Source organism: Entelurus aequoreus, linkage group LG10, assembly GCF_033978785.1.
Source record: "Entelurus aequoreus isolate RoL-2023_Sb linkage group LG10, RoL_Eaeq_v1.1, whole genome shotgun sequence".
NCBI classification, from domain to species: Eukaryota; Metazoa; Chordata; class Actinopteri; order Syngnathiformes; family Syngnathidae; genus Entelurus; species Entelurus aequoreus.
Genome location: NC_084740.1, coordinates 34144420 through 34167056, shown reverse-complemented (window position 1 = coordinate 34167056; position 22637 = coordinate 34144420). Strand labels below are relative to the sequence as shown.

Below are 22637 nucleotides of genomic sequence, written 5' to 3'. Positions count from 1 at the left end.
CAAAAAGGGAATAACAACATTAATAAAATCACCCATTAGTTCTTGGTTTAAGAGGGCACAGACAGAATAGTATGCGATTAAAAATTACACAGCATAATTTAAGAGGGGACAGGCAGAAAGAAAAATCCAAACAGAAAGCCATAACAAAAGTGCTGAAAAAACAATAATATTACCAGCTAGTTCTTAGTTCAAGCGAGGACAGACAGAATGGTGAGCAATTAAAAAATGACACAGTGCTTGATCGAGCTTAATCGAACCTGCTGAGCGCCAGCGTCCACTGCATTGGACATTTTTGTTTTACATAAAAGGCTATTTCCAAAATTTGGACAAACTACATTTCTAAAGGGTTTTAGAAGGTTAAGAGGGGACATGCAGAAAGAAAACACAACAGAAATCAGTAAAAAAATAAAGGCAGCAACAACATAACTAATTCTTGGTTTGAGAGGGTCCCGACAGAATGGTGAGCAATTAAATATTACACATTCCTTAATCAAGCTCAGTTTAAGAGGGGACAGGTAGAAAGGAAACAAAAAGGCAGCTATAACATAGATATCACCTGCTAGTTCTTGGTTTAAAGAGTGGACCCTCAGACTGGTGAGCAATTAAAAATTTCACAGTGCTTGATCGAGCTCAGTTTAAGAGGGGACAGGTAGAAAGGAAACCGAACAAAAAAAACAACAAAAAGGCAGCTATAACATAGATATCACCCGCTAGTTCTTGGTTTAAGAGTGGACCCTCAGACTGGTGAGCAATTAAAAATTACACAGTGCTTGATCGAGCTCAGTTTAAGAGGGGACAGGTAGAAAGGAAACTGAACAAAAAACAACAAAAAGGCAGCTATTACGTAGATATCACCCGCTGGTTCTTGGTTTAAGAGTGGACTGTCAGACTGGTGAGCAATTGAAAATTACACAGTGCTTGATCGAGCTCAGTTTAAGAGGGGACAGGTAGAAAGGAAACCGAACAAAACAAAACAAAAAGGCAGCTATAACGTAGATATCACCCGCTAGTTATTGGTTTAAAGAGTGGACCCTCAGACTGGTGAGCAATTAAAAATTACACAGTGCTTGATCGAGCTCAGTTTAAGAGGGGACAGGTAGAAAGGAAACTGAACAAAAAACAACAAAAAGGCAGCTATTACGTAGATATCACCCGCTAGTTCTTGGTTTAAGAGTGGACTGTCAGACTGGTGAGCAATTGAAAATTATACAGTGCTTGATCGAGCTCAGTTTAAGAGGGGACAGGTAGAAAGGAAACCGAACAAAAAACAACAAAAAGGCAGCTATAACGTAGATATCACCCGCTAGTTATTGGTTTAAAGAGTGGACCCTCAGACTGGTGAGCAAATAAAAATTACACAGTGCTTGATCGAGCTCAGTTTAAGAGGGGACAGGTAGAAAGGAAACCGAACAAAAAACAACAAAAAGGCAGATAAAGCGTGGATATCACCCGCTAGTTATTGGTTTAAAGAGTGGACCCTCAGACTGGTGAGCAAATAAAAATTACACAGTGCTTGATCGAGCTCAGTTTAAGAGGGGACAGGTAGAAAGGAAACTGAACAAAAAACAACAAAAAGGCAGCTATTACATAGATATCACCCGCTAGTTCTTGGTTTAAGAGTGGACTGTCAGACTGGTGAGCAATTGAAAATTACACAGTGCTTGATCGAGCTCAGTTTAAGAGGGGACATGCTGAAAGTAAACAGTACAGAAAGCAACAACAAAAATGCAGCTAAAACATAGATATCACCCGCTAGTTCTTGGTTTAATAGTGGACTGACAGACTGGTGAGCAATTAAGAATTACACAGTGCTTGATCGAATTTAATATATCACAGAGGGCGCTGGTTCTCAGAAGGTCAAGAGGCGAGACAGAAAGGAAACAGAACAGCAATAACAACATCACTCGCTGGTGCTTTGTTTAAGAGGGGACAGACAGAATGGTGAACAATTGAATTTACACTTTTCCTAATCAAGCTTAATTAAAGGGGAACTGCACTTTTTTTTTAAATTATGCCTATTTTTAACAATCATTATGAGAGACAAGAATTCAAAATTTTTGCGTGTTTTTTAGAACTCTAACATGTAAAAATCGGCTCGTTCTTGATGGCTAACAATGCAGCTAATGAGAGCCATCAATTTTGCCTCGAAACGACTTTAAAAATGTATTCAAAAACCATCAACAATACTTCATTTACGTTCCGCAACCTGTATAATAACCAAGCTGTAGCGACATTGTTATTGTAAGAGCAAACAGTGAGGAACTCTTTCTCTAGCGTAGTAATACATCGGCGTGCTACGGTACCAGCCGTAAAAGCTAACTACGGCAAAAGATAAGCAAGCTTTTATTTAGAACAACACGAAACGCACTTGAGTTTGTAATGCACAACACTGCAATATGACACCAATCTGTACTGACTGAAAAACATGAACAATCATATTACAGTATCTGTAAATTATTTAGCACACAGTTCATGTTTTGTTTGTACAAAGCTAGCCAGACAGCGTATGTATCGTGGTTGTAATAACACGCATGACTTGCTGAGTGTATCATGATCAATATAAAGTGACCAATTCAATGGACAGGTGTGCGTTTGGTCCAGCTGGCCGGGGAACATTTTTTCGGTTTATTTGGGTAAGCGCTCAATTTATGTCGAAATAGCCTGTCTTCAAATTTCACATTTTGCAGCTTCGAGTCACTTTAACCTCACTCTGCTCCAACGTCTCACTCTTCCTTTGTGCTCGCTTCTATAAACAGCAGTTCATCTTCAGTATATTCAGCTTCAAAAAGATAAGGTTGTGAATCCTCATTTGTCCAAAAATTAGTCCTGGCAATTATCAAAATGATCAAAATACGGTAAATATTGTACATATTACATATTGTCGAAACGTTGATGGAGGGTTTTGAATTTGTGTTAGAGGGCTTTGAAGGCTACAACGGTTAGCATTAGCCGCATCTTCCTAGTGTTTTTTTATCATCGTTATACAGATAAGAAAGACGTGTGTTCTTGTCTCTCATAATGATTGTGAAACAATAGGCAAAATAAAAATAAAGTGCAGTTCCCCTTTAAAGAGGGGCAGACAAAAAGGAGCATAATAGGGCAGCTATAAAATATACTATATCACATTCTTGTTTGTGTTTAAGAAGAGACAGACAGAAGGAAATTGCTCACAGGCTCTTTCTGCATAGATATAATACATTAATTAATGACAGGGTAATAATTGTTGTGAAAGCGATATGTAATTTAATGTTTTTTACTCTGATGGTTGTACTAGTTTTAGTTAAGCATGCATTTGGGTTGGTGGTTGTGTAGTGGTTCACTCAGTTGACTGCTTGAATAATGGAAAATAAAACACTGCACTTTAATCGAGTGATTATTTGCCATACCACTAGATCAGAGGTGTCAAACTAATTTTAGATGGGGGGCCACGTGGAGAAAAATCTACTCCCAAGTGGGCCGCACTGGTAAAATCACGGCACAATAACTTCAAAATAAAGACAACTTCAGATTGTTTTCTTTATTTAAAAATAGAACAAGCACATTCTGAAATTGTACAAATCATAATGTTGTTGTTGTTTTTTTTACACTTACATGTTGCGGTTAATAGTATTCTATCTTTATTGGTCGTTATTTATATTCTATGAATAGATTATGTGACAATGTTCATCAGTCAACTCATTGGTGTTAATTTTCAATCTATCAAGATAAAAAAAAATTATATCAATCAAACTACAGTATGTTATTTATGTAGTTTGATCATTTTCCTCCACTGATGTACTAACATCATGTGTTTTGTTTTTTTTACATATGTAGCATAGTCTACAAAGATACAAAGAATTGCTATTGCGACATCTAGTGGACACATTTAGAGCAGCAGTTTGTTTCATTCAAAAATTTCGGCTCATTTTTATACTTGGCAAACTCATCTCGCGGGCCGTACGTTTGACACCCTTGCACTAGATGGAGGCACGCATACCACAGTTTCAGAATCCCTGATCCAGATAGAGGATGTGTGTTGTGCTAAAAACTATCTCCTGCCTTCATGTGTCAGACTACTCCTGTGCTCTGCAACGGGACATCCTCCTGCAGGGACGACTCTACCTCTCCGAGAACTGGATCTGTTTCTATAGCAACATCTTCCGCTGGGAAACGCTGGTATGCATGTTAGCGCTCTGCCTGCAACTGTGTTGGCAAGATTGTCTCTTTGATTTTGAAAATATATGCGTGTGCGTCTCTCTTCTACACCCGTGCAGCTGACGGTGCGATTAAAGGACATCTGCTCGATGACGAAAGAGAAGACTGCCCGCCTCATTCCCAACGCCATCCAGGTCTGCACTGACAATGAGAAGGTATGTTTTGTATGGACGGGAATAGAATCGCTTGGTTTTCATCGCACCATACTGAGTACCGTTTGTTCTTCATAGCACTTTTTCACCTCCTTTGGAGCCAGGGACAGGACGTACATGATGATGTTCAGACTTTGGCAGAATGCACTGCTCGACAAGGTGAGACATGAATAACATTTGTTGGTTTGTGAAACAATATTTGTCATTGGAAGTAACGAAAATAGGAATGGCGACGCATTGTTTATTCGAAACATGCATAGCAAAGTTGCATTACAGCGCCGTTCAACGCGTTGGAAAGGAGGAGGAAGAATCAGAGCTTATTTGATCCTACCCCTTCTCTTTAATTACTGATGATGTGTGCACTGGCAGTGTTTATTATAAACAGGTTGCTCTTTTCTTACGAAAAATTATACAAGTAATAATATTAGTACTAGAGATGTCCCAATCCTGAATCTATCCACAGTGTAAAGTCCTCACTACCATCGTGAAAAATAAACAAAAGTTTCCTCCAAGTACCATTATCACTTGAGGACTAGAGGAAAATGAATGACTTAGCATCCTTCAATGCAAAGTAGGGGTGATTTATCCGATCCAGATGTCGATAATATCAATACATAATTTAGTATCAGTATATAAATGATACTTAAGTGATTAAATTATAATCACTTAAGTGATTAAATTAATTCAATCACTTAAGTATAATTTATATTTAAATTAATTTAATCACTTAGTATCATTTATATATAAATTAATTTAATCACTTGAGTGATTAAATTAATTTAATCACTTAAGTATCATTTATATGTAAATTAATTTAATCACTTAAATATAATTTCTATATAAATCAATTTAATTATTTACTTAAGTGATTAAATTAATTTAATCACTTAAGTATCATACCTAATACTTAAGTATGATACTTAGGTATCATACTTAATAACTTACATATAGCAGCACAGTGGAACAGGGGTTAGTGCATGTGCCTCACAATACAAAGGTCGTGAGTTCAATCCCGGGCTCTGGATCTTTCTGTGTGGAGTTTGCTTGTTCTCCCCGTGACTGCGTGGGTTCCGTCCGGGTACTCCGGCTTCCTCCCACCTCCAAAGACATGCACCTGGGGATAGGCAACACTAAATGGTCCGTAGTGTGTGAATGTTGAGTGTGAAGGTTGTCTGTCTATGTGTGTTGGCCCTGTGACGAGGTGGCGACTTGTCCAGGGTGTACCCCGCCTTCAGCCCGAATGCAGCTGAGATAGGCTCCAGCACCCCCCGCGACCCCGAAAGGGACAAGCGGTAGAAAATGGATGGATGGAAGTATCATACTTGGATGAAACTTGTTTATTTTTCGCGATGGTAGTGAGGAATAGCATCTTTGAAGCGGCTTTACACTGTGGATAGATTCAGGATCGGGATATCTCTAGTACTAACATCAGCTGAGATAAGCTCCAGCACCCCCCGTGACACCGTAAGGATCAAGCGGTAGAAATGGATGGATTTCAACAAAATGTTTTTTTGGTTGGTTTATTTATTGATTACAAAGTCAGAGAGTAGGTATCTGGATACAGGAACGCTTTGAGTGACAAAGTCACTCAAATGATTTAAATGGGTTTAGTAGTTTTTGCTTTTAGTGATTGTGCACTATCCACTTTATTTTGTAAAAAAAAATAATGCATGTCACATTCAATAATGATGTAATTAATACATCTTATGATTTACAAAAATACTAGCAAATTCTATATTTAATCAGGTAAACTTCATAGAAATGTACATGTGTTTACTTTAGTTACTTGCTATGAAACATTTTCAGTTCTATTGACCGGGATGCAAAAAATTGGATGGGGATCAGAGGCCAAAAATATTGATCAGGACATCCCTAATATTAATAATAATAATAACTGACAGAAACATTATATAGCAATAAGTACTGGGTATATACAATATTTGAGTAACTCTTTAACTGTCATGCAATTGTAAAAAGCAGGTTTTTATTGTTTTGTATTTTATGTTTTATATGATTAAAAAAATATCAATTAACAGAAACATTGTATGGTATCGTAATAAATACAGGCTATATACAATGCCTTCATAGATAGATAGTACTTTATTGATTCCTTCAGGAGAGTTCCCTCAGGAAAATTAAAATTTAATTACACATTACATAATTTAAGAAAATAATCACAGCCCTTTGAGACACTTGTGATTTAGGGCTATATGAATAAACATTGATTGATTGATTGATATGATATGTCAAATTGTTGCCACTATAAGGCTTTTATATTTTTTAAGTACAATTGTACTGTCATGCAAGTGTTAAAAAATAGTTTGTGGGTCATTAGTCATGTTGAAACAAGCAGCCAGGACTGCGACGTGTGTACGACTTTTATGGCAGGAAATTACCATGTCTGGTGGGATACATTATGGTTATTTACAATCATTCTTAATCAACCAATCAAAGTGTTTTTTATATAACCCTTAATCACAAGCCTGGAAGGGCTGCACAAACCATAATGACATTCCCTGATCTGAACCCACATCCGGGCAAGGAAAAAATTTAAAACCCGAAATGGGAAAAAGCAAAAACCTTGGGAAAGGGGCCGCAGTTGTGGGCCCCCCCTTCTGGGTGACCGGCTGCAATGGATGGGTACAGTTATGGAATTATTCATTATAAGTCCAGTCCCTTGGAATGTTAGCAGAGGGTCTTGCATGTTCGCAAGGCGACACCGCAGCGACGTCATCAACCAATGCAATCGAAGAGTGGACTTGGAACAGCTTTATCACCCAATCAATAAATCAAAAAACTTCACAACCGCACATTTTTGCTCAAGTGATCAACCGTCCAAAAGGATCTGTAGAAGCAGAGCTTATCTGGTCCCACTCCTGTGCCATAAAGCATTCCAAAACGAAAAGAAAGAAAAGACCTACTTGTTTCTTTTATGCAGCCGCTATGCCCCAAAGAGTTGTGGCACTTTGTCCATCAGTGCTACGGCAACGAGCTCGGACTAACCAGCGATGACGAGGACTACGTTCCCCCTGACGACGACTTCAACACCATGGGGTGAGTGTCTCATGCTGCGTCCCCGTGTGTTGGAATACGCACTAAATGTCAGGCTTTGTGGTGCCTTCAGGTTCAGTGAGGAGATTCCCAATGAGGAGAACGAGCTCAACAATGACAACTTGTCCAAGAGCAGCGCAGAGGCCAAGCCGGATGGAAGTCCTCCTCCTCTACCCAAGAAGGTGGTCCCTAACAGCACCATCGACACGCCCATCACAGTAAGTCACGGTGTCATCGTCACGACACGTTTTGTCTTCATTTATTCTAACAGAAGACTTTTGTGTGTTGGAAGTTGGACCTACCCGCAGACGATTTCGCAGACTGCCCGACGGACGGCGAGCTGCTAGCCGTGCCCCTGCTGGTGGACGAGAGGAACAACGACATTGCCGGCACCGGCGGCCCTGTACCGTCGCCCTCACTCGACTTCAACGACAACGAGGACATCCCCACCGAGCTGAGCGACTCTTCAGAGACGCACGATGAGGGTGAGTGACAACACTTAGAGCCTATGTGTCAGATCCGGCCGGCAAATGAATGATCTATGGCCCCCGGAATGATACATGATTAGTATTACAACCGGCCCGAAGACCGCAGCCGCCTGCTGCTGTTTTGCACGCACCAATACTAGGGGCGGTATGGCGTAGTAGGTAGAGCAGCCGTGCCAGAAACCTGAGGGTTGCAGGTTCGCTCCCCGCCTCTTGATATCCAAATCGCTGCCGTTGTGTCCTTGGTCAGGACACTTCACCCTTGCCCCCAGTGCCGCTCACACTGGTGAATGAATGATGAATGGATGATGGATGGTGGTCAGAGGGGCCGTAGGTCCAAACTGGCAGCCTCGCTTCCGTCAGTCTACCCCAGGGCAGCTGTGGCTACAAATGTAGCTTACCACCACCAGGTGTGAATGAATGATGGGTTCCCACTTCTCTTATTATCTAATAATAAAGAAGCGCGATATAAAAATGTAATTCATTATTATTATTATTATTTATACTCCATCAGTGTTGGTGCTAGGAATTTTCAAAATGGGGTCCCAGTGACCCTATCAAGTCATAAAAATGGGGTCCCACAGTACATTTTTGGGGTCCCACTTTTTTGTAACCGTTTTGAAAACAAATGATAAATGTATGCATTATCCTGTTATATCTCACTCATTCTATATTGTATTTTGGAAAAAGGTTGTCATAAACGTTACTTAATTCATTAAAAAAACAAAACAAAACAAAAACACATTTTTCTGCATATGTAAATGTATTCACTTATAAACATTCATTCACATTCTTCTTTCCTTTATGGATCTAAACTTTACCACTTTCTATATTTTTATTGTAATATTTTCAGAATGTGTTTGTTCTATTTTTGGCCAAAGTAAGACAAAGAAAACAATCTGAAGTTGTCTTTATTTTTTTAGTTTTAATGCCATGATTTTAATAGTCCGGCCCGCATGTGCATAGATTTTCCTTCGTACGGCCCCTGAGCTAAAATGAGTTTGACACCCTTGACTTAGAGCATCAGACGCTGTATTGGCAAAAGTATTGGGACAACCCACAAGCAGTCGAAGCAAATATGGAGCAACTTCCCTACTTTTTACAACATGTTGAGGTGTGGCGATGATCATTTTTCTTGTGCAAACATGACTTTATGGACCTTGCATCACTCTGGAACAGAAAAAGACCAGTCTGGTCCCAAACTAGGGTTGTCACAATACCTATAGACTTAGATCAATCAATCTTTATTATTGCAGACCTTAAGATCCATTAAACATAAAAAACACAATACAAAACATTAAAACATTAAAAACAAAACAATAAAACATAAAGCCCAAATGTCAGGTTCTGACATACAAACATGTGTGCCACTGGTTCCACAGTCCAGATGAGTACCTAACAGAACGGAGGCCAAGGTTCGTTATCACAGAGATTATGTCATTTCCAGACTCAGATGCCCTACACATAAACTTATACATAAGGTTGTGTAGCAACACTGAAAAAGTGGGCACCCCAACATTAACAAACATCTGGCTTGCACTGGAGCTTCTTGGAATTCCCAAGAGAAGCCTCATACAATCATTATAAGCAACCTGCAGCTTCTGTATGCTTTTATGCTTATACTTTACCCACAGGGGGTCAGTATACAGAGGAGTGCAATAGGCTCTGAATAAGTTATCTTTACATGTACAATAAGATAGACTTATTGGACAAACTTTATTGATCCACAAGGGAAATTGTTCCACACAGTAGCTCAGTTTCAAATGATGGAAATGGTAAGGATGGGAAAGATAATGCAGGTATTAAGTAGACTAAAATACTATACTATATACTATACATATATGTATATATCTCTTTTTGTGTTTTCATTTACGCTGTATAATATAGGAATCAGGAAAGCAATGGTTGGGGTTTGCACATCATTTTTGTACTGTGCCGAGGTGCGTTCCCTCAGTTTGACATATTTTGAAGTAAGACTTCTGCTTGATTTCAAATGTGTTTGTGTGTATCTGATGTTCAGGTGAAGTTCAGGCCTTCCACGAGGACCTGAACGGGCGGCAACACATTAACGAGATCTACAAGTTCAGCGTGGACAAGCTCTACGACATCCTCTTCACAGAGTCACAGTTCATGAGCGACTTCATGGATCAGAGGCGGTTCTCAGGTAGGTATCTGTTCTACCACCACCACTCCCCCGACAACCTGATACCCGTCATAACGGTTGTTTTTGTGTATTCAGATGTGGTGTATCACCCGTGGAAGAAAGAGGAGGCCGGCAACCAGACCAGGGAGATCATGTACACCATCTCTCTGTCTAACCCCTTGGCCCCCAAGACAGCTACCGTCACGGAGACACAGGTATACAGTAGATACCTACCATTAGCGTATATTATATTATATTAAAGCTCTAAAAATGCCATTTTTATACACTGAACTCTATAACATGCTATATAACTTTATACTCTATAACCCAGTTAATAAACTTGTTTTTTTAATTCATTTTACCCATTAAGAAACATTTACAGGTATAAAGTATAGAGTACTGTACTGAAAAAAACACAACATCAGGTTTTGTTAAAGCATCATCCTACTAGAACATGTTGAGTGACTTGACTAGTTAGATAACACCCTGTCCTGCAGGTAGCACCATCAAACACCTTTCTATTTAAATTACCATGAAAAAACACACTATTGTATTCATAATTTAAAGTATAAAAATGACATCTGCATATATTAAAGATTAAAGATTAAAGTACCAATGATTGTCACACACACACTAGATGTGGTGAAATTTGTCCTCTGCATTTGTCCCATCCCCTTGGGGAGCAGTGGGCAGCAGCGGCGCCGCGCCCGGGAATCATTTTGGTGATTTAACCCCCAACTCCAACCCTTTGTTGCTGAGTGCCAAGCAGGGAGGTTATGGGTCCCATTTTTATAGTCTTTGGTATGACTCGGCTGGGATTTGAACTCCAACCTACCGATCTCAGGGAGGGCGGAGAACTACTGTACTCCACAGTAACTCTCCCAATTAATCATCAAAGTGAGTTGCACAATTTGAAGTTCAACCACAATTTTCCCTGAAAATTTGCCTCAAACGTCAAAACTTAGTTTTAAAAATCATACCAGTGATGGCAAAGAAAAAAAAAAGTATTATGATTACCATAGAACCAGAAATATTACTTAGTGCAATACAGGAAAGGGTCTTGCTGCTGAGTACAATATGAGCAATACAATTAAAGGAGCCATATGTAAAAAAAATTGGCCAGAAATGGTACTGCAATCACAGCCAAAAATTCTGTAGTCCCCTCCCCCTCTCCCTGACTGAGGTTGCCAGATACGCAGCCGAATCCAGCTTGATCGACTGGGCTACTCCAAGGAACTTAAAGCTTCCACTGCCTCTTACTAGGGGTTGAGGTGCTGGGACCATAATAGCTGAATAGACAAGTGTTTTGTCAAAAACAAATCTCTAACCAACACATTTTACACAGAAATTAGGCTATTTTCAAGAAAAAGTATGTCATGCCTGCGTACAATATCACAACAAATGGCAATCATATGGTTATTGTCAGTACTATCAGAAAATAAAGACTAAAACAAACTACAACCAACGCTAGCAATGGTTAAACTTGTGAATATAAGTAGAGCATGCTAAGCAACCTAATTAACCTAATTATTGTGTTGAAATCTGGGGTAACAATTACAAATCAAACATCAACTCTATATTCTTACTTCAAAAGAAAGCGATTAGAATTGTAAATTATGCGGATTATCATGACCATACCAATGCTCTGTTTATTCATTTAAAAACATTAAAACTGCACGATCTTGTTGACCTCAACACTGCTATTGTGACGTACAAAGCTCATAACCACATGCTGCCTCGGTGTCTACAGGAGAGGTTCAAACCCAGAGAGAATCCCTATGACCTCAGAGGTTCAGCTGTCTTTCAGAAAGCAAACATAAGAACAAGCTTAAAAAGTAGATGTGTTTCTGTCAGGGGGGTTCAACTGTGGAACAGCTTGGAAGATTCCTTAAAATGTTCCAGTTCCATTCACACATTTAAAAAACACTTTAAGACCAATGTCTTGAAAAAAGATATCACTCTTGAATCAACACCGTAGTTAATACTATGATCAATGTTAATTAAAAACTAAATGTGAGATATAAATAATAATGGAAGTATAATTGTTTGTATATAGTATATAATTGGTGCAAAGGTTTAACACATGTACAAGGATATTTCACATGCCTTTACTGTGTATATAATTTAACTGCGTTTACGTTGTGTGTAATGTGTATTCATAATATGTTGTACAAAGGACATTTCATAATTTTCGGAAGTTCATCTTGTACTTGACATTGTTTATAGGGTTAGGCGCAATAAGTGTTCAACTTCAGCCTAAACCCTTTCGGTCTGCAACATTTTCTTTTTCAATCTATGAATGTACAACTGTTTGTTTATTTTGTTGACCATTGACCGAAGAAGAAGAATAAACTAAACTAAACTAAACTAATGTAAGCCCAAAACTAAATAGGAGACATTTTACCAAGGTATGCCTCGAGGCTACTGTTTCAAACGTTTCAGATTGCCATATAACTTGGTACATGTAGTCCACAATATGCAAAACACGAATGAGGAATTATTTTATCATGTGATTTGGTGGTCTCTATACGTTTCACATTGCCACAACAGCCGTGCTAATGTTGGAACCCATTTCCTCAGCGTATCAGCATATTGAGAACGAGATAGGCACTCACACGACCCATATCCGAAAATATATTTTGTCCTGTCAGTTCAATTACATACCAAATGTCAATTTCCATTTATTACAAGTAATAAGAAAACGTAAATGCCTTACTTGCCTATCAAGGAGGAAATTAGCAAGTTTGGCGTCAGATGAAAAAGTTTTCCCCGCCTTCTATCGTCTCCATCTTTTCAAGGCATCCCCAATACAAATCCTTGTTTTGTTCCTGGCTTTGTCATGAATAGGTTGAGAATTGTCAGTCTAAGGTGCGTATAAAATATAAAAAAGCTCACATGCTAATGCTAGTGTGCTAATGTTTTAATGTTAGCATACTAACAGTGCCAAGTACAAAGTTATATGACTCTGAGGTGAACACCTGTAAAATTAGGTAAAAACGTTTACATTCCCATGTTAGCATACTGGTATGCTAACAGTTAGCATGTATCAACCACCAAGTTATATGATTTTGAGGTGTATGACTGCAAAATTTGCTAAAAAAAAAAAAAAAGTTTAGGATTTTAACTGTTCAGTCAAATTCTGGAAGAAAAAAAAAGAACTGTAAAGAAAAGACCGGAGAGACTACTGGTATGTAATTACTATTCTTGGTCCAGTTGGATGTAAATTCTATGTATTGTAAATGTATTATTTACCAAGCATTGAATGGTCACTGCTAATAGTGTTTGATGCTATCCCTCTTTGGTTTAAGGTTTTTAACCGACCTTGAAAAGCTCCTGTAATAAATGGGCTGTGAAATAAACCCAACAAAATCTTCTGGAGTTGAGTTGATTAAACGTCCTTTCCGGTCTTCTCAGCCTTTTCAAATGCAGGCGGACAAAAGTTAGCATGTGTCATGTACCAGGTTGTGTATGACCCTGGGGTGTATGCCTGTAAAATTAGCTAAAAAAAAATTTAAAAAGTTAGTACGCTAATGTTAGCATGCCAACAGTTAACATGTGTCAAGTACCAAGTTATATAATTCTGAGGTGGATCCTTGAAAAATTGGCTTGAAAAGTTAGCATGCTAGTAATCAATGTGTCAAGTTAAATATGACCCATTACAAAAAAAGTTAAAGTACCACTGATAATCACACACACTAGGTGTGGTGAAATTACCCTCTGCATTTGACCCATCCCCTTGTTCCACCCCCTGGGAGGTGAGGGAAGCAGTGAGCAGCAACGGTGGCCGCGCTCGGGAATCATTTTGGTGATTTAACCCCCAATTCCAACCCTTGATGCTGGGTGCCAAGCAGGGAGGTAATGGGTCCCATTTTTATAGTCTTTTGTATGACTTGGCCGGGGTTTGAACTCACGACCTACCAATCTCAGGGCGGACACTCTAACCACCTGGCTAAAAAAGTTAACATGCTATAAAGCTAAATAATAAATGATTTTGGGTGTAGAATACTATATTCTTTTCAACATTCACACAATTATACACTACACAACACTTACCAATAAAACGCCACTGGATGACAGTATGATGCTGCACACACCTGCCTATTGCCTCTCTATGTATGGATGAGTAGTTTTATTATATAGAGCAGTGTTTTTCAACCACTATGCCCAAGTGTGCCGTGAGAAATTATGCAACTTCACCTAATCGGTCCAAAAAATATTTTTTGCAAATTACTAATTATAATCTGCAAATAATGTGCCATTGTTTAGTGTCTGTGCTGTGTAAAACTCGGCAGGGTAACCACGTAACACTCCATGTCAGTAGGTGGCAGCAGGTAGTTAATTGCTTTGTAAAAGTCGGAATATGGTGGGTGAGATGAGGATGGTTTGTTGTGATCTCGATATGTAGACCACAGCGGGAGGCAGTGTGCAGGTAAAAAGGTACGTAATGCTTAAACCAAAAATGAACAAAAGAGAAAGGAAAAGGCAATGGCTATGCAAAACGAAAATAAAACTGAACTGGCTACAAAGTAAACAGAAACAGAATGCTGGACGACAGCAAAAACTTACGGCGTCCACAAAGTACATCCGTACATGACAATCAACAATGTCCACACAAAGAAGGATAGCAACAACTTAAATAGCCTTGCTTGCTAACTCAAAGCAGGTGTGCGGAATAGTGCTCAAAGTAAGACATGAAACTGCTACAGGAAAACACCAACAAAACAGGAAGGGCCACCAAAATAACAGCGCAAGACAAGAGCTAAAGCACTACACACAGGAACACACTAACAAACTAAAAAAAAACATGAGAACCTCGTGGAGTTTCAGTTTTTAACGTTTTCTGCTGGTGGTGTGCCTCCGGATTTGTTTATGAAAAAAATGTGCCTTACCTCAAAAAAGTTGGAAAAACACTGATATAGAGTGGTTAACTTTTCTTTGCGTATTCTCAAACTGTCGCCATTTTGTTTATTTATTTTTGACGTGTGACCTATTTAGAAGTCAATCTAAGTCAATCACGGGAAAAGACGGTGGAGGTTGAATCCCACATGATCCCTTTTCAGACTCTGTACAAGGCCAGTCAGGAGAGTGAGTGCTACATCATCGACGCCGAGGTGATCACGCATGACGTGCCCTACCACGACTACTTCTACACCCTCAACCGCTACATGCTCACCCGGGTGGCCAAGAACAAGTGTCGTTTACGGTGAGGGGATGCAGAACACACTTACGTTTGTTTTGTTATTATCATTATTATCATTGTTGTTGTTATCACTATGTCACCTGCCAGGGTATCGACAGAGCTGCGCTTCAGGAAGCAGCCGTGGGGGCTGGTGAAGGGCTTCATAGAGAAGAACTTCTGGAGTGGGCTGGAGGAGAACTTTCGCCATCTTGGTAGTTTTCTGACTCGTTTATGAAATATTGGGCTTTTCCCTGCAGGAACATGAAATTAACAGACTAGAGATGTCCGATAATGGCTTTTTTGCTGATATCCGATATTCCAATATTGTCCAACTCTTGATTACCGATTCCGATATCAACCGATACCGATACATACAGTCGTGGAATTAAAACATTATTATGCTTAATTTTGTTGTGATGCCCCGCTGGATGCATTAAACAATGTAACAAGGTTTTCCAAAATAAATCAACTCAAATTATGGAAAAAAATGCCAACATGGCACTGCCATATTTATTATTGAAGTCACAAAGTGCATTATTATTTTTAACATGCCTCAAAACAGCAGCTTGGAATTTGGGACATGCTCTACCTGAGAGAGCATGAGGAGGTTGAGGTGGGCGGAGTGGGGGGGGGTTGAGGTGGAGGGTGTAGGGGGTTGCGGAGGTGTATATTGTAGCGTCCCGGAAGAGTTAGTGCTGCAAGGGGTTCTGGGTATTTGTTCTGTTGTGTTTATGTTGTGTTACGGTGCGGATGTTCTCCCGAAATGTGTTTGTCATTCTTGTTTGGTGTGGGTTCACAGTGTGGCGCATATTTGTAACAGTGTTAAAGTTGTTTATACGGACACCCTCAGTGTGACCTGTATGGCTGTTGACCAAGTATGCATTGCATTCACTTGTGTGCCGTCAATATTATGTGATTGGGCCGGCACGAAAGGGCAGTGCCTTTAAGGTTTATGGCGCTCTGTACTTCTCCCTACGTCCGTGTACCACTCCGTACAGCGGCGTTTTAAAAAGTCATACATTTTACTTTTTGAAACCAATACCGATAATTTCCGATAATACATTTTAAAGCATTTATCGGCCGATAATATCGGCAGTCCGATATAATCGGACATCTCTAGAACAGACCCATTACAGTGTCTACATCGTGCTCTTCTTGTCCCAGAACTGGAGCTTTCCAAGCTGGAGGACATGCTCACCGAGTCCCATCAGCTCTCCCCGAAAGCTAACAAGGTGGTGAAGAACGCCACGGTGAGGCGGAAGAAGAGGCCCACACCCCACATGCGTAGCCAGCATATGGACGAGGCGCTCAGTCCCGTCACCACGCCGACGGACGAGGAGGTCATCCAGCGCATCAAACAAGTGGCGGGCTCCACGCAGACCCGGCATCAGAGTCCGCAGCACTGCCACCTGCCGGGAGGCTTTGCTTTGTACAGCATCTCCAAATTGCTGCTTATCATCAGCTTTGTGTAAGAAGACACTTATCACATCATGTACTAGCAATAGATAATATACACATATTGGACGCTTCATTAGTTACACTCTCATTATCAAATATGATGTCCTCTTGCATCGGGTTCACATAAGTACCGAATTTGTACTTTTACAGTTGTTGTTTATTGAGTATGTTATAGTCAGCTCCACATCATACATGTAATATACATATATATCTCCAGTGAACAGTCTTGTGCTCAATGGCAACTACTGCCCCCTACAGGCGTGTAGTGTTAATGTTTACGATCACTTCAATGCTTTGGTTGATACAACTCATTATAGCAGGGATGTCAAACTCGTTTTCATTGAGGGCCACATGGCAGTTATGGCTGCCATCAGAGGGCCGCTTGTAACAGCGAATAATGTATGAATATGCCTCTGGATTTCATGATTAATTGTATTTTTTTTTTTAAGTAGACTTGTGCTCGTAGCGTGAAAGCTAGACAACTTGACGTATAGTTGACACACAAAAACATGTGCGTCGTTTATTCATCAAAGCACAAGCAAGAATGAACGCTTTCATCACAAACTCAAATATCGCGGGAACAACAAACCCCCACCATTGTGAGAATCTACTGACGGCCACTTAAAGGGGCTGCGCCGAATTACTCGGTCTTAACTGCACACAAAGAACAACATTGTCATGTACACAATAGAACAGTACGGTGAATGATAATGACAAAGTCAAATAACAGGTGTGGTGAATTATGTCCTTAAATCAACCGCTACACACGTCCCCCCAGAATTCGCCATCACAAAGGAAAACAAACTGTCAATGGACAGGGGCACGGACGGGCCGACCAGACCGTGTGCGCCGGACTGGTACAAACGCCGGGGAGTCAGTAAGGGGGACTGGAAGGGTACCTGTACTGTCTAAGGTCCCGGGGGCCTGCGTAGAAGGATGCATAACATTATCATGGGGCCTAGGTAGAACGGGCGGACGACTCCGGCGCGGGGGTACGGCCGTGGTAACCGGCTGACTAAGATCCAAGTGGGCCGCTTTCAGCCGGCCCACCGTGATCTTTTCAGACCGACCCCCGATGTCCAACAGAAAATGCTTATCTCCGCTCTCTAGGACGCGAAATGGCCCATCGTAAGGAGGCTGCAGGGGACCGCGGTGGGCGTCGTGGCGGACAAAAACAAACGCTGCTCCCCTCAAGGAAGCGGGAACATGAGACGGCGTAAGGCCGTGTTGAGAAGTGGGGATGGGGGCAAAACTCTTGGCAGCATCGAGGAGAGCAGCTCGCTGCTTACCGGCGGACCAAGGTGCCGTCGTGCTAGGAATAAAGACACCTGGCACCCGCAGGGGCTGGCCATACACCAACTCTGCCGAGGAAGATTGCAAGTCTTCCTTGGGGGCAGTCCGAAGCCCCAGCATCACCCAAGGGAGCTTGTCTACCCAAGCGCTGTCCTTCATGGACCTGTGAAATCGCTCACACATACCATTGGCCTGCGGGTGATACGCCGTCGTGTGGTGGAGTTTCACTCCCAAGCTCTCGGCCACAGCGGCCCAGAGCTCAGAAGTGAACTGAGAGCCTCGGTCGGATGATATGTCCGATGGGGTACCGAAACGGGCAACCCACGTACCAATGAACGCGCACGCCATCTCCGCGGAGGTGGCGGACGTCAGAGGTACTGCCTCCGGCCAGCGGGTGGTCCTGTCGACTATCGTGAGGAGGTATGTGCAGCCGCGTGAGGATGGGAGAGGCCCGACCAGGTCCACATTGACATGGTCAAAACGGCGCTCCGAAACCGTAAACGGTGCCGCGTGTGGCAGTGCACTTTTGAGCGCTGGCATGCCACACATGTGGAAACCCAGTCCCTAACGTCTTTCTTCAGGCCACGCCAGACAAATTTTGCAGCAACCAGCCGCTGGGAATGTTTCCTCCCAGGGTAGGAAAGGCCGTGGATGGAGTCGAACACGCGCCGCCTCCAAATGGCGGGCACAAGGGGCCGTGGCCGACCGGTAGCGACGTCACAAAGGAGCGTAACCCATGTGTCCTCAAATGGGACCTTAGACAACCGTAACTCTGTGGCTGCAGCCTTCAGAGCTTGGATGTCCGGGTCGTCGGCCTGGTCAACTGCCATTTGTGCAAAATCGAGCCCCACATGGACAGCGCTCGCGACGGCTCGGGAAAGGCAATCAGCAACGACATTGCTCTTACCAGCAAGGTGCTGGATGTCCGTCGTGAACTCTGAGACGTAGGAGAGGTGCCTCTGTTGCCGAGACGACCACGGTTCAGCCGTCTTGGCCATCGCGAAAGTGAGGGGTTTGTGGTCCACAAAAGCTGTGAAAGGCCGGCCTTCAAGCAACGAACGGAAATGGCCTATGGCCAGATAGAGGCCAAGGAGCTCACGGTCAAATGTGTTGTGCTCGTAGCGTGAAAGCTAGAAAACTTGACGTATAGTTGACACACAAAAACGTGTGCGTCGTTTATTCATCAAAGCACAAGCAAGAATGAACGCTTTCATCACAAACACTCAAATATCGCGGGAACAACAAACCCCCACCTTTGTGAGAATCTACTGACGGCCACTTAAAGGGGCCGCGCCGAATTACTCGGTCTTAACTGCACACAATGAACAACATTGTCATGTACACAATAGAACAGTACGGTGAATGATGATGACAAAGTCAAATAACAGGTGTGGTGAATTATGTCCTTAAATCAACCGCTACAGACTGTCGTTTTTACAGTAAAAACTTTACATTTACAAATTGTTACTGTAAAATAGTGTTTTTTTAATTTCTTACAACATTTTACGGTAAATATAAAAACAGTACCACTGTTTTGTTTTTTACGGAAAAAGCTGGCAGCTTAGTTGCCAAAATGTTACTGTTCAATTTACATTGGTTTTCACAACATTATGTTGTTAATGGAAAAACAGTACAAGATTATTTTTTATTCTGGCAACTTCGCTGACAATTTTTTTACCGTAAAAACAAATGTATCATTTTTCCATTTACAGCACTACACCGTTAAAAACAAGATTTTACAGTAAAAATATGGCAGCTCAGTCAAGAGAATTTTAACGTTCTTTCAATGTACAGTAGTATGCTGTAAAGAACACCGTAAAATGTATTGTCGTTTTTATTAATTTGATGGGTAGTTTGCTATAAAATCATAAGTCAAGCAGATATTTAAGTATTTATTTTTATTTACACAAAAAATGTTTGGAAAGTATGATAATATACTGTAATATCTGTTGCAATAATGGATACTATTAAAGTTTAAAAGGCATGCAATTTCAAGCAGTACATGTATTTTTTCTGTCAAAATGAAAACAATCAATTACATTTGGTGAGAAAATATTAAGTACTTTATTGACACATATCATTTCCAGGTGTTTGCGGGCCAGATACAATTATGTTGTGGGCCAGATCTGCCCCCCCCCCCCCCCCCCCCCCCCCCCCGGGCTTTTGAGTTTGATACCGCTGCAATAGAGTGTACCTAATGTTGTGGGTGTTTCAGTATGACATAAACAGCATCATCACAAACATATTTTTTTTCCATAAAATATAATATGAAACTATTAGGAATAATGCAGGAAAGATGTTGTTATTGAGTGTAACCCTGATCTCCTCTCGTTTCACTGCCATCCGTAGGATCTGTCTGAGGTACTTACAGTTTGTTTAACCACTTAAGCCAAAAGTGATTTACAGATATGTATATTTAAATATGAATCTTATTGTTGGTTCTTTTTGTGTTGGTTTTCTTCTACCCTCAGTCTGGTCCTGCTGGTGGTCCTCAACATGATGCTCTTCTACAAGCTGTGGATGCTGGAGTACTCTGCACAGTCCTTAACCACTTGGCAAGGTGTGCGGCTACATGAAAGGTTTGCACGCGCACACACACAGACACACACACAGTGTGTGTAACTAATGTAGACATTCAGCTTGCTTTGTAGCCCTGTAGGGGCCCTTTAAGGGTGCATCCATCACACAAATGAACACCTTTCAACCTACCCTTCAATAGGGGTCACGCTTGGGTGTTGCCGCCTTGTAATTGCTTTTATTTTTGGTTTGTGTCGCCAGCAAACTTCCCCAAACACAAATGGAATGGGCCCAGCTCCTGGAGGCGCAGCAGCGTTACCATGACGGCGAGCTGCAGAAGTGGCGGGAGATAATCAAGTCGTCTGTGGTGCTGCTCGACCAGGTACTCACGCACCCAATATTATTATATTTTTCAATCATTTTAAATAGGAGGTATCACAATAGTGTATTGGAAATGTGTGGATCCTGGAATTTAAGCTGTTGGAAAGTTGAAAATGTTGTTAGTTAGTAATGGGAAAACATAATTGTGTGTGTTTGTAGCTCTAATGCAAATGAGCTGTCTTTGTCCACATCTGAATGTGAGGCTGAAAAATAGACCCTTTTGTACACTGTTGAGAGGGTTCAATGCTCAGTAGTGTGCAAGTGTGTTTCTGTATAGCAGTGTTTTTCAACCACTGTGCCGCGGCACACTAGTGTACCGTGAGATACAGTCTGGTGTGCCGTGGGAGATTATGTGATTTCACCTAATTGGATTAAAAATATTTTTTGCAAACCAGTAATTATAATCAGCAAATAATATGCCGTTGTTGAGTGTCTGTACTGTCTAGAGCTCGGCAGAGTAACCGTGTAATACTCTTCCATGTCAGTAGGTGGCAGCAGGTAGCTAATTGCTTTGTAGATGTCAGGAACATGGTTTGTTGTGATCACAATATGCAGGCGACAGCTGGAGGCAATGTGCAGGTAAAAAGGTATTTAATGCTTAAACCAAAAATAAACAAAAGGTGAGTGCCGCTAAGAAAAGGCATTGAAGCTTAGGGTTGGCTATGCAAAATGAAACTAAAACTGAACTTGCTGCAAAATGAACAAAAACAGAATGCTGGACGACAGCAAAGACTTACAACGCGTGGAGCAGACGGCATCCACAAAGTACGTCCGTACATGACATGACAATCAACAATGTCCCCACAAAGAAGGATAGCGTCCGCACAACTTAAATAGTCTTGATTGCTAAAACAAAGCAGGTGCGGGGAATAGCGTTCAAGGAAGACATGAAACTGCAACAGGAAAATACCAACAAAACAGGAAAAGCCACCGAAATAGGAGCGCAAGACAAGAACTAAAACACTAAACACAGGAAAACGTCCAAAACCTCAAAATAGGGCACAACGTGATGTGACAGGTTGTGACAGTACACCTGCTTTGAGACAAGAGTTATAGTGAAGCATGCTTGGTTATGGTTTGAATTTATATCCAACAATTGCGAAAACGACTTTTTATTGTCGATATCTGCTGCTGAGTGTCATTTTTCAATGATTTCTGCTGTTTGTGTGCTTCGGGATTTTTCCAATGAATAAAATATGCCTTGGCTCAGAAAAGGTTGAAAAACACTGCTGTATAGTATCTCCAGCCGCGTCCATGTGGTGACATCAATTATGGTTTTTTGAGAGGTGAAGTGGGACATCACTGAAGGCCTAGGTGAGAAACGCACGGCCCGCCACTGGTCAAATCAACGCCGCAACCTGACATTGGATAAAAGTTGTCAAAAAGCATATTGTTTCAACTAGAGATGTCCGATATTATCGGCCGATAAATGCTTTAAAATGTAATATCGGAAATTATCGTTATCGGTTTCAAAAAGTTACATTTATGACTAAAATGCCGCTGTATGGAGTGGTACATGGATGTAGGGAGAAGTACAGAGCGCCAATAAACCTTAAAGGCACTGCCTTTGCGTGCCGGCCCAATCATATAATATCTACGGCTTTTCACACACACAAGTGAATGCAAAGCATACTTGGTCAACAGCCATACAGGTCACACTGAGGGTAGCCATATAAACAACTTTAACACTGTTACAAATATGCGCCACACTGTGAACCCACACCAAACAAGAATGACAAACACATTTCGGGAGAACATCCGCACCGTAACACAATATAAACACA

General features: G+C 41.1%; 1 protein-coding gene across 3 annotated transcripts in view; it reads left to right on the top strand.

Annotated features, from left to right (window-relative positions):
- Positions 1 to 21840, top strand: part of LOC133658487 (protein Aster-B-like) — a 105117-nt gene extending 83277 nt beyond the window's left edge. For all 3 annotated transcript variants that reach the window (XM_062060575.1, XM_062060574.1, XM_062060576.1), the window contains 13 exons: positions 4052 to 4155; positions 4254 to 4349; positions 4425 to 4505; positions 7285 to 7400; positions 7471 to 7615; positions 7690 to 7882; positions 9903 to 10046; positions 10122 to 10240; positions 15086 to 15228; positions 15313 to 15416; positions 16369 to 16672; positions 20427 to 20534; positions 20734 to 21840. In XM_062060575.1, coding sequence (XP_061916559.1) covers positions 4052 to 4155; positions 4254 to 4349; positions 4425 to 4505; positions 7285 to 7400; positions 7471 to 7615; positions 7690 to 7882; positions 9903 to 10046; positions 10122 to 10240; positions 15086 to 15228; positions 15313 to 15416; positions 16369 to 16672; positions 20427 to 20534; positions 20734 to 20980 — 1904 coding nt within the window. In that variant the 3' untranslated portion in view covers positions 20981 to 21840. The remainder of the gene's footprint in view (positions 1 to 4051; positions 4156 to 4253; positions 4350 to 4424; positions 4506 to 7284; positions 7401 to 7470; positions 7616 to 7689; positions 7883 to 9902; positions 10047 to 10121; positions 10241 to 15085; positions 15229 to 15312; positions 15417 to 16368; positions 16673 to 20426; positions 20535 to 20733) is intronic.
- Positions 21841 to 22637: the final 797 nt, after the last annotated feature.